This window comes from Coffea arabica, chromosome 4e (assembly GCF_036785885.1).
Source record: "Coffea arabica cultivar ET-39 chromosome 4e, Coffea Arabica ET-39 HiFi, whole genome shotgun sequence".
In the NCBI taxonomy this organism is placed as follows: Eukaryota; Viridiplantae; Streptophyta; class Magnoliopsida; order Gentianales; family Rubiaceae; genus Coffea; species Coffea arabica.
In genome coordinates, this window is record NC_092317.1 from 47,791,488 (window position 1) to 47,803,548 (window position 12,061).

Sequence of the window (12,061 nt, forward strand, 5' to 3'; positions counted from 1 at the left end):
AGTTTGAGTGGCTTATGTATTTCATTATCCAACATTTTCATTGGCTAATATTGGCCTGTGGACTTAATATATTATGATTTTTTATACTAATAGGTATAGATATATGACACACGAACAAAAAGTGAATTTAAAATTTGAATAATGATGATGTAACGTTTATCTAAACTTACTTGTGTAAAAAAAAAAAATCTTTATACTGATAGTGTATAAAAATTAATCCCTTCTTTCATTGATAGTTAATGCATTGCCAGCTCTTATCGATCTCAACTCACAATTGTTTAGCAAACTTCTTCGTTTTTCTTCACTTGATTATGGCCAAGGAAATTCTCTATTTGCAGATCTTTGAGCCTATTACTTTTTCTTTTTTCAGTGGGGAATAGAAACATACACAAGAACATGTCTTCGACTGTCACACAAATGAAAATACTACAATATGCAAATGAATTGATGTATCTAAACAAGATAATTACCCTCAAGACATCATTAGAAGATTTTACTCCCTTGATTGTGAGACATTCACAGAGGATATATCAAAGACATTATACCATGTGTACCATCCTGTCGATTTAGACTGGAGTAAAAATCATCACAGACATTGCTTATCGGGTGGTTTTGAGCTAGCCCATGCATTCATCACTATCAGAATTCAGAGTAGAATGTAGTTCAGAATGATCAAAAACTAGAGAATCATCAAAATTTGTTACTGATTGTGTACTGTTTTTGTGATTTCAAATTTCATGTTGTTCTTCCTCCATCCTTGTTTGGATTGCATTTTTCTGGATTTTTTATAGAAAAATTACTGTAACGATTTAATATATATGAAATAAAAAGATGATTGAAAAATATGTTCAAGATTTGAAAAATTACCATCCAAACAAGGACTGCAGATGACAATAAAAGGAAAATGACAACATTGGTCATAAAAAATGGAACTGAAAACTAATTGAAATCTGTACGTACATAAGCCACAAAATCTAGCATACCATGTACATGCTAAAATTTCACCGCATGTAGATAGACAATGATTTTCCACGCGTAGGCACTAAAACTATTTCACCATATTTAGAGCTCATACTAAAATGCATCATTGACAAATTTCTCATCGTTTTTGGGGCGCAAAGAATTCTGGTTTTCTTTCTATTAATGAATGTCACAATGCTCCTTCCAGTTGCAGAAGGACTTAGCAACGGTTAGCACAATTGAAGGAAGATGATGAAATTATGAGCAGGAAAAGACGATTAGGTTAAAAAAAAAATAGCGTGTTGAATGCATCTTTCATCAACACGACAAGCAGCTGTAGTCCAATCTGCACTTGCTGTCTGAAAAAATAATTGTATGGTGAGGTATACATCCGTACAAAAAACCAGCTATCAGATATCATCGAATAAGATTTCAAGAAGAATACACAGAAACAGGTGCAACCCAAGTTGCAGATACACATTCAGAGAATAATGTACAGCCCCACATGGTGGGGTATGGAGAAATTTTACCAAAACCATACAAGTTTGATGCTGACAGTAAATACAGTTACGAGCAATCTGAATGGGATTCATAGAAATCACTCGGACAAGGTGACATGACCTCTTGCTCTAGATATTGCAGCACCTGTTGCATTGAAGGCCTGTCATCTGGATTTGCATCTGTGCACCTTGCCGCTATTTCTAAAACAGCTTCTACAGTCTCCGCATCTGCATTGGTGCACCTTCTATCTACTATATCCTCCATTCGATTCTCTTTTACCAATGTATTCATCTATAAATTTTCAGACCAAAATCAGTATAGCTGTTAAGGACATCGTGAATTGCAAGGAAAAGACCTGTATTCTTTGGCCTTTAAGATTGCATTAAGCATTAAGCATTAAGCATACAAAAGAATGCTTCAGTGCATACCCAGCCGACGACATTGAGACCACGCTTTACGAAAGTTGGGTCAGTAGGTCGTTTTCCAGTAACAAGCTCTAACAGCAACACTCCAAAGCTATAGATGTCAGATTTTTCAGTTGCTCTTCCACTCTGCAAGTACTCTGTTCGCCAAATCATGAACCAAATGTAAATGATATTCCTAGTACAAACGTTATATGCGGTGAGACGAGAGTTCCATTCACATTTAGTATATGACTCACCTGGCGCCAAGTAACCAAATGTACCAGCAACCACAGTTGTGACATGAGCATCCTCATCTACCAAAAGCTTTGCAAGGCCGAAGTCGGAAACATGAGGATCCAGATTCTCATCAAGAAGTATGTTGCTGGACTTTATATCACGATGGATTATCTTAGGACTACAGTCATGGTGTAGGTATGCTATTCCCCTAGCAGACCCAAGGGCTATCTTCAAACGAGTACTCCAGTTCAGGGATCGGTTAAGTTGCCCATGTTCTGATGAAGAATCAATAAAGAAGTTAAGATTCCATCTTGGATAAGCATCACTAAACCAATCATAATACAGGGCTTTTGGTTTTAATCTTCCTTATCTCTTAGAGCATGAGCAATATGAAGATCAATTATCAGATTTTCCAGATAAATGTGAAAACATTTGATAGTCTGAAGACATTTTATCACAGATAACTGGGTGATAAATGCACAAGACTTCAGTCATTCTATGGAATGTTAGTGTGAGTAGATAGAAGAATGCCATATAATTCCTGACCAGCAAGACTAGCAACATTATTGTGCAAGGAAAAATAGCAGTTAACCGAAGCATTTAATCAACAAAAGGACATAGATCATGGTTCATACTATTGGTTACCAGGCTCGTGGCAGAAGCAATGGGGCATGGCTTGATGGTACATGTAAATGTAAAGAGGAGTTGAGAGGAAATTCATAGTGCATGAAGTGCTAAATGTGACTTTCTCCACGTTGAAATTGTTATTTTGTGATGACAATCATAGCATGCCCAAAAGCTAAGATAACACCAAGCCAGAATGACAAGTATGATCAATATTTGATGACATTTTTCCTGCTCAAGAGAAGTTTAGAATACTGACACGGCTCTTACTTGGTATTGCAAAATTCCAGGTTACATAAATAACTCATTCCTCGGCTAAAACATATAAACACCATGGAGAATGAAATTGTCACTTTATTCAGCAGTCAGACTATAAAATAGGTTATATGACAACTCCAATGAAAGAAAGGCAGATGATACGTTAGTGCTTAGATTACAGCACAAAAAACTACTAATGGTACATGTATTAGTGTCTGTGCAAAGTCCAATCATTATTCTCAAATTTAGCTTGTCAAAAATGTCAAGCAAATATGAAATTTTGTGGCCCCAGAAAGAGAAACATACCATGCAGAAAATCATCCAGACTGCCCATGGCCAGGTAGTCATAGATAAGAAGCTTCGCAGCAGGAAGTCTACAATAACCTCTCAGGTTAACCAGATTAATGTGCTTAATGCTGCCTAATATCTCCAACTCTCTTTCAAACACTTGGTCAGAACCTTCACGGCTACGATCAATCCTTTTAACAGCAAATGTACCACAATCATTCATAACCATTCGATAAACAGTGCCAAATCCTCCAGCACCAACAACATCTTCCGCATCCAGAGATTCAATTTTTTCTATCAGCTCACATGAAGGATATGGAAGATCCCCATGGAAAGTGATTAGCTTGGCACCTGTGTGAAAAAGTTAAAAATGAAAAATCAAGAGCCATAGAAACAGATTGAAAGTAGAAATCACAAACATAAGAGACTTCAGGGTTACTTGGTTCTTGGTAAATTTGTTTTTTCACTTCTGTGTATCTTTTAGCAGCTCTTTCCTTCTTCGACAATAAGCAGACCCAAAGAAAAGCAAGGAGCACAATGAGTACAAAGCCCATTGTAGACATTGCACCAATGACAACTCCTTTAATATAATGTGATGATCTTTTTGTAGGCGCTGTAAGGAACCAATTAAAGAAGACAATTATTATTTAGTAAAACAGCAAGGCATGAAAAAAATAGTATTGCCAAAAAAACTTCCACAACCATCAGAAATTGTAATCAATTCCATCCATAAAGTACAAAGCAGGGAGCACAATGAATACAAAGCCCATTGTAGACATTGCACCATTGACGACTCCTTTAATATAATTTGATGATCTTTTTGTAGGCACTGTAAAGAACCGATTAAAAGAGACAAGTACTATTTAGTAAAACAGCTAGGGGTGAGGAAAATAACATTGCCAGAAAGCTTCCACAAACATCAAAAGTTATAATCAATTTCACTCATAAATAGTTACCTCTTGCTTCATCACTTTCCGCTCGAGGCAGGACTGCAGGGAACCCAAGTGAGGTTCGACAAGGTTTTTGCACTTGTTGGCCACAGAGATCTAAATTACCAATAAACCTAGGAATAAGCATAACATATTCAGAATACCCCTCGAAAGAAGTAGTCGAAGAAATTGGTGCAGCCCCATTGATAATACAACCAAAAAAAATTTAATATCTAAGAGGAGTATTGCACTTCTATCTTTCTTTGAATTGTGTGCTTTAACATGTAAGGATAGTTCTTAGACATACAGCTAACCCGTTATGATATAAGCATAGATATAACAACCAAACTGAAAGTGCCAAAAGAACAATTATACTTTCATCAACTTTTAGGCCCTTAGCTCTCATTTCTGATGATCAGAATCGGCCAAATGATCTAAATGATAATTTTTCTACAAAAAGTTCTATCGTATCACATATCAACAAAAGAACGTTTTTGGGCCAAATTCTTGATTGTTGATTTTTCTGTTTTGTCAGCAACTCACTCCCTACATTTAGGCAATCGTACAATGCTCCAACACTCATATGCCAATTTCCTTCAATATCATTAGAATGGTTATGAAAATCCGAAGGTTTATATCTCACAACCAAATTTATCCTTGCACTAAAATCCAAATGACATTAATGGGAAGAAGACTTACGAATTGTTTCCAAAAGAGCTTAGAACTCCAACATTTGGTATTTCACCCGAGAAGAAATTTGTTGACAAGTTTCTGCAATAAATTGCATCAGGCATATTACTAGAGATAAACATTTTTATCTTTCAAACAAACTCAACTTACTACCCTATCCAGACTAGGCGTTGGCAACTTACAGAGAATGCAGACGTGTCAGGCGACCAAGAGAAGAAGGTATAGCACCCCTGAGTGAATTGCTTGACAAATCCCTAAATATCATTAACCAGCATCATTACCACAATTGAAACTAACCTCTTCATTATTGGGTAAAAGAAACACAAATGTCTTACAATATGGTCAGAAGAGATAGGTTCCCAATATTTGACGGAATTCCACCTTGAAGATAGTTACCTCTCAAGTACCTTAATCATGGAATTCACCCATGAGACTCACACTCCCAATATAACATAGGAAATGACAAATAAGAAATTCTAACACGTAAAAGAGATGGCCCAATGTCACTTACAGGGCTCTGAGATCAGAACAACTGGTAATCTCACTGGGGATCATACCATGTAGGCTGTTCTGGTGAAGTGCCCTGGTCAAGAGATGAGCTAATTATCCATAAGTGACTTATGGACCAAAATTAGTTGCAATTTACTGTCTTGATTAAGGACAGATATGTCATGGCACTTACAGTCTTTGCAATCTACTTAATCTACCAATGCTGGGAGATATAATCCCTCCAAGTTGCATATAGGGTAAATTTCTAAAAAAATAGAAAACAAAAAGGAAATTAGCCTTGTTCGCTAAAAAATCAAAAGCGTTTGACGAAACCTCAAGCAAAAGAAATGCAGTACAAAGAGCTTGCAAACGAAACAATAGAAAGTAACACACATAGAGATGACACTTTGGTCTTCAGGATGACAAGAAATGCCAGTCCATCTACATGGAGAAGCATCAGAAGCATTCCAGTTGCTCAGGTAGTTCTTGCTATCATTCAAACTGGTTTTGAACTCCAACAGTGCAATGCCTGAAACAAAAACGAGTCCCCAAAAGAAAAACACATTAAAGATCCTTTCTGTAACCAAAAAAGGGCTTTAAATCCCACAAAAAGATTCAAACTTTAACACGAACATAAGTTGCTGAACCTGAATATGGAAGGTAAAAGAAAAAATACCATCCGAATTGAGAGCCAAGGACGCTTGGCTCAAAACTGCAGCTGTCAGTGCAGCTGAAAATGCCAAAATCAACACAACCCTTTTCATTTTTTGATCTAAAATGTGGCTTTTCTTCCTGTTTTCCCTGCTATAGGTCACTGGTATACTGTAGATTTTAGAATGTTAAATCCACCAACCAAACAAGAAGAGGAAAAACGGTTGAGTGGGGCAGTGGGGCTTTAGTAAAGGTGTAGTCCTGTGATCATTATAGTTGCTTCAAATGAAAAATCCGCAATAATTCCAACTCAAGCATGAAGAAAGAGAGAATGGGCTTAAGGTAAAAGACTTAGAGTCTTGAGTGAGAAGGAGACTACACTGAAAGTATATAGTAGTAGTGGCCAAGCCTAGATAGCTGTGCAATGAGGTTGAAAGAGCCGTTGTCCAATGCCCACTGGGGCGATTCAAAGAAAGAAAGACAGAGACAGCTCTCATGCTCACTCTCTTGAGTGTCAGAACAAATTCAAACTAGCTATAATCAGAGGGAAACATGTCTGAATTTTGAAGGGTTCATAGAAATCTAGTGGACAGCTGGGTGCTGTCCCTGGCGAGTGATGCTCAAATCCATAATATTATATGTGGTGGTGCGGGATGGGGAGTTGGGACTGTTGCTTAGATTTTGGTTTTTTAAATGCCAAAAAGTGGGACTTTGCACTGCCCGAGTCTGATAATTAATGCAATCTCAGAAGATTTCAATTCAGTATGAGGATCCTTTGGAATACATGTCCCACGGTCCCAGAAGCAGTAGTGTTGTAATTAAACGGGTCAACCCGGGTGAAGTAGGTCGGGTTGACTGGGGTTGGTTGATTTTTTTTTTTCCCGGAAACAATAGGAGATTTTATTAATGACAAAGGCATAATACACTTATGGCTAGTTTGGGAGTTTAGGATAGAAAAGAAAAGAAAAGAAACCTTAAGTTATGAAAGAAAAGAAAGGATGAGAAAAGAAAAGAAGAGTTTTTTATGATATTTGGGAGTTTAAAGAAAGAAATGGAAAGATTTTTGATATATATGTCATTAAAAATTTGTTCAATAACCATTTAAGGACATATTTGGCATTTTGAAAAAAATTTGTAACCACTTTTCCACTTTCCGTCCAAATCAGGCCAAAATGGGCGGAAAGCTTTTCTCTACTGTAGCCTCAAAATGGATCTAATCAAATCAGTCCGTTTCCTTTCTTTTCTGACAGAAAAAATCTTCCAAAGGGTGGAAAATTAATTTCCTCTATTACTTTCTTTTCTTTTCTGATTAAATCTCTCCTCACAAACGCACTATTAATGAGTAGGGACTCGTATGAGCTATACAAAAGTGTACCAAGACATCGAAGATCTAGTAGGAATTCCTCATCAAATGTTATGTTTTGAGCAAGTTTGCTCAATCTGTTACTTAGTCTATTCTGTTCAGCATTTGGACAATCAAATGAGCATTTCCTAAATATTGAACTAAAATCCTTGATGTCTTCAAGGTGTGCAAAAATTCTGATGTCGCTTGAGGATGGTTTTTTGAAAATTGTTGATTGATCTTTCAGGGTTGATTGATTTGAATATTGTTGATTTTTAAAACCAATTTAGGGATGGCAATGGGTAAGGTATCCAGTAAAAAAAAATACTTTTACTAAATTCTTACCGTCAATCTCTTACTAAATTCTGATGAGCAATTCTACGAGTTTAAATTCCATTATCAAACCTGATTGTTTGCTGGTGGATTCAGGTTAACCATTTGGCTTACACAGTCTCGAAACTTTTGTGGAGTACGTAAATAAAATGTCATAATATGGATGAAGTGCAAATGGTCAGAATGAAATAAGACTAACCAAAGAATTCCTTCGAAGATGAAATGACAAATTCTTTCGACTAAACTCAGATGATGAACTCAAGAACATTTTATTAGAACCTACAAATCAGAAGACAATAATGAAGGTACGGACGAGAGTGTTGATCTCATGAATTGATCACAAACATCCATAATGGCTTAGCCTATACAAACATACACACACTATCACAGATCCACATACTGTATTTTTTATGTATTAAATATCTGGTGTCCGATTTTTAATGATCTCTTACTAGATTTTATTAGTTTATCAATTGGAACCTTTATCAATACTAAATTCTGATGTTAAAAAAAAAAAAAAACCCATCAGCTATATAATTGGATTAATCATTGGACCGAGTTTTCATGATTTATAAAAAATTTTATCCTACTTGTTGCCATCCTTAAACCACCCAACTCAACAATCTAAATTTATGTTTGTTTGAATTGTAAGTTATTTGAAATATTTTTACTGTAGCACTTTTTTATGATGTGATGTATGTGAGATAAAAAGGTAATTGGGAAGATAAAAAGGTGTATTGAAAACTGTAATGATGATATAAACAAATATATTTGGGAAAATAATCAGCTGTCCAAACAGTTGATTCACATCTTACTACTAAAATGTAAATAGATAACATATGAAAGAACACAATAATTTGTTCTCATAATTTTCCTCTCTACTTATTCACGTTCTACTATATGTATATGTATAAATATATAAGTATCTTTTAATTTTAAAATTTTCTGTCATTTAATACACTGCCTAATATACACTTCATCTTTTAGACTTTTACAACCCACTTCTCTTCAATTATATTATTTAGTATAACTTCTTTCGAACCACCACTAACCTATGACACTCATATAATATTTTAGAAGTTGCATAAACTATTTCCACCCTTTGTTCCTCTGATTAATTTGGTATTCTTTGTCTTTTTGAAATTTATTTATTCATTATTTTCTTCTTAAAATACACACACGTATTTAAAGACTAACCAAAGCATTCAAGAATCCCTTAGAAGATGGAATGGCAAAATTCTTTCTTCCAACTTCAGATCATGAACTCAAGAACATTATTAGGACCTACAATCAGAATATACTGAAGTTACGAGAGTGTTGATCTCATGAATTGATTATATAAATCCATAATTGCTAGCCTATACACATACTCACATACCCACATATTTACGTATCTAATATTCGGCATTCGACTTTTAATGACGTCTTATTGGATTCAATTGGTACCCTTTATTAATACCAAAATTCTGATAGAAAAATCTATCAACTGTATAATTAGATTAATATTCACAATTTATCGAATTTTATCCTACTTGTTGCCATTCTTAAATCAACCAACCCATCAATCTAAATAACCTGGATTAGCACAGGAAGATCTCTCATTAAGAGGAACACTTGATTAACTTTGAGAATTACAATTCACATCTTACTACTAAAATGTAAATAGATAACATACGAAATAACACAATAATTTGTTCTCATATTTTTCCTCTCTTCTACTTATTCATGTTCCTAAGGCTCCCGTTTGATAATCCAATTCAGCACTTAAACTTAATGAATTCAGATCTTAATAAAATCAAACTGTTTGATAACTAAAAATTGAAAATCTGAATTAATTAAGTGGTACTGAATTTTCTAGGCAAAATTTGCTTTCAAAATTAAGTGATAAGGTATTCACTTATCACTGAATATGATATGCATTTAAATGTATTAGATTTAATACTTAATAATTTAATAGTTAATGGATTCAGATTTCAGTTTTATCAAGCACATCCTAATATTGCGCAAAGCAATATACTGTTTGTATAAAGTAGTTACAAAAAAAAAATGTACACAAGTACGTATCTATTGGTAATGCAATAGTGCAATCTCAACTTGCACTTTTTAGCAATACTAGTTTTTTCAGCCTCACGCAATGCGTGAGGATGCCCTGGGTCTATGTTAATCAAGATCAAATGAAGGCAAGTGGATTAATGTAAAATGATTATATATTGAATACATGATAGGTGTTAATAAATGTGGAGAATTTGACTTTAGGTAAATTGAATATTGCTGTTACTCGTTTACTCATTTGATTTGTAATTTTCTCTTAGATAGTCAGTCTTTGACTTAAGATCTTTGCGAATTCTTGATATTATAAATAAATGATGCATTCATTTAAAATGTACAAGTACATACATATATCATAAATATGGTGACGCTGATCACTTTTAAAATTATGCACACACTATTTGTATCTAATCAAGAATGAAATAAGTTTAAACAAGATCAGCTAGGTGAGAGTGCGAAAATTTCACCTTGTAAAACCGCCAAATCCAGGTCTTCAATTGGAGAAAGAAACACATCCAATATGTTGCTTTTCAGATGGCTTTCTCTCGAGATTACATAGGCAATACAGCTTTGTGCGGCTCCCACAGACCGCTTCGGACACCACCCACTGCCCACTCACCAGGGGAGCTCAAGCAACTACAACTATACGATGAAGATACAAATACACATCTGAACTCTAAAGTACAAACACAAAAACCACCAAAGTTGACCAAGCACACAACTGAAGCACGAATGCAAAAGCCATCAAAGTTGCCCATAATTTAGGCGGTGGATCTATTTTACAAATGGGGTAACAAACTCGTGTTTAAAATCCAAAAATATGTATTTATAGAATCGTTTTTCATGCTCGAAAGAAAAATTGGAACTACTGTAAAAGTTTAAAAATTATAATCCATTTCTTAAATTGCATATTTTTTTTATGAAGAAAGTTTATCCTTTTGCAAAAAAAAAAAAAAATTTACACAGCCACGAGATACCTTCATATTTTTAGTAACAAACTCGTGTTTAAAATCCGAAAATATGTATTTATAGAATCATTTTTTCATGCTCGAAAGAAAATTTGGGACTACTGTAAAAGTTTAAAAACTATAATCCATTTCTTAAATTGCATATTTTTTTTATGAAGAAAGTTTATCCTTTTGCAAAAAAAAAAAAGAAAAAATGTTTACATGGCCACGGGATTCCTTCATATTTTTTTTAATTTTTTTTCCAAAACAGGAGGACCCTCTTGTTTATATTGACAGTATACATTTTCACATTTTAATGCATATTATTTAATCCAAATTTGAATTCTAATATCAACTTTTGTATATATGACATGTATCCAAAAATGATAGTGAGTGTGTTTGGATTGGAATGATTTGAAAAAAATAATTTGCTTCACAAATTTCAATCACCTTTTTATCTCACATATATCACATCATAAAATATGCTACAGTAATTATCTCAAATAAATCATCCAAATAAACTCCTATCCAAATAAACTCAGTGTATACTGTATATTCTGAAACTCTTGGTTGAAATGTAAGATAATTAAAGAATATTTCGTAAAGCTACATATGCAAAACAGTGGAAATATAAGATGCTGCTTTCAACGCGAATCAAACACAAAGATGCCAAGTTTCATCGTTCTATTGCAGCAAGAAAAGTTTGCTTGCATGATATTGCACTATTAATGCCTTACACGAAGAGAACTAAAGAGGATAATAATGGATATGCCATATTATATCTAAAAGTTGAAGCACTCAAAACTGGTCCAACTTCCACCATACATATACCCAAACCCTAAGAAAACAAATCGAATGTTCCAATTTCTAGGTTTCAATTTTTATAGCAAGCCTAATTAAGAATATAAACAAAAATTAAAACTCTGAATGAAGAAAATACGAATAAAAGTATCTAAAGCTAAAGGTTGGGTAGTACATTACTTTTCTGAACTTTCTTATCAAGAATTAGTTCAAACATGTTCAATAATTCTTTTCTCGTTATACATAATAGTGATTAAGGCACACTCAAATGTGTGTATAACTAATTAGAATAAAAATATTTGTAATAATAATTCTCTTATAAAAGTGAAGTATTATAGGGGAAACAAGTGCATGGGCTTAATTTCGGTGATGTTAATAAAGAAAAATTGAAGAAATGTGTGTCAAATATAGTAGATAAACATGGAGAAATTGAACGTAAAAATACGGGAAGATTCGAAATTATAGTAAAATTGTTGTTTTATTATTTTGTTAGAGAATAAATCCATTTTATCCTTTATAATAAAGGCAAAAAAAATAAAAAGAAGAAGAAAGAACTAA

At 34.0% G+C, this 12,061-nt stretch overlaps 1 protein-coding gene across 2 annotated transcripts; it reads right to left on the reverse strand.

The window, feature by feature from the left end:
* Window positions 1-1,297: 1,297 nt before the first annotated feature.
* LOC113741377 (LRR receptor-like serine/threonine-protein kinase FEI 2) lies at window positions 1,298-6,591 on the reverse strand. 2 transcript variants are annotated; one of them, XM_027268896.2, is made up of 13 exons: window positions 6,057-6,591; window positions 5,774-5,909; window positions 5,574-5,645; window positions 5,403-5,474; window positions 5,227-5,298; window positions 5,074-5,145; window positions 4,901-4,972; window positions 4,229-4,335; window positions 3,712-3,885; window positions 3,291-3,623; window positions 2,123-2,377; window positions 1,890-2,023; window positions 1,298-1,752 (listed from the first exon to the last, which is right to left on the reverse strand). In XM_027268896.2, exons 1-13 carry the CDS (start codon window positions 6,142-6,144, stop codon window positions 1,528-1,530), a joined length of 1,812 nt encoding a protein of 603 aa, XP_027124697.1. In that variant the 5' UTR covers window positions 6,145-6,591; the 3' UTR covers window positions 1,298-1,527. The 2 variants fall into 2 exon arrangements, with proteins under 2 accessions (XP_027124697.1, XP_071904121.1); XM_072048020.1 differs by lacking the exon at window positions 6,057-6,591 and having other exon boundaries at window positions 5,403-5,490; window positions 5,774-5,815.
* Window positions 6,592-12,061: the final 5,470 nt, after the last annotated feature.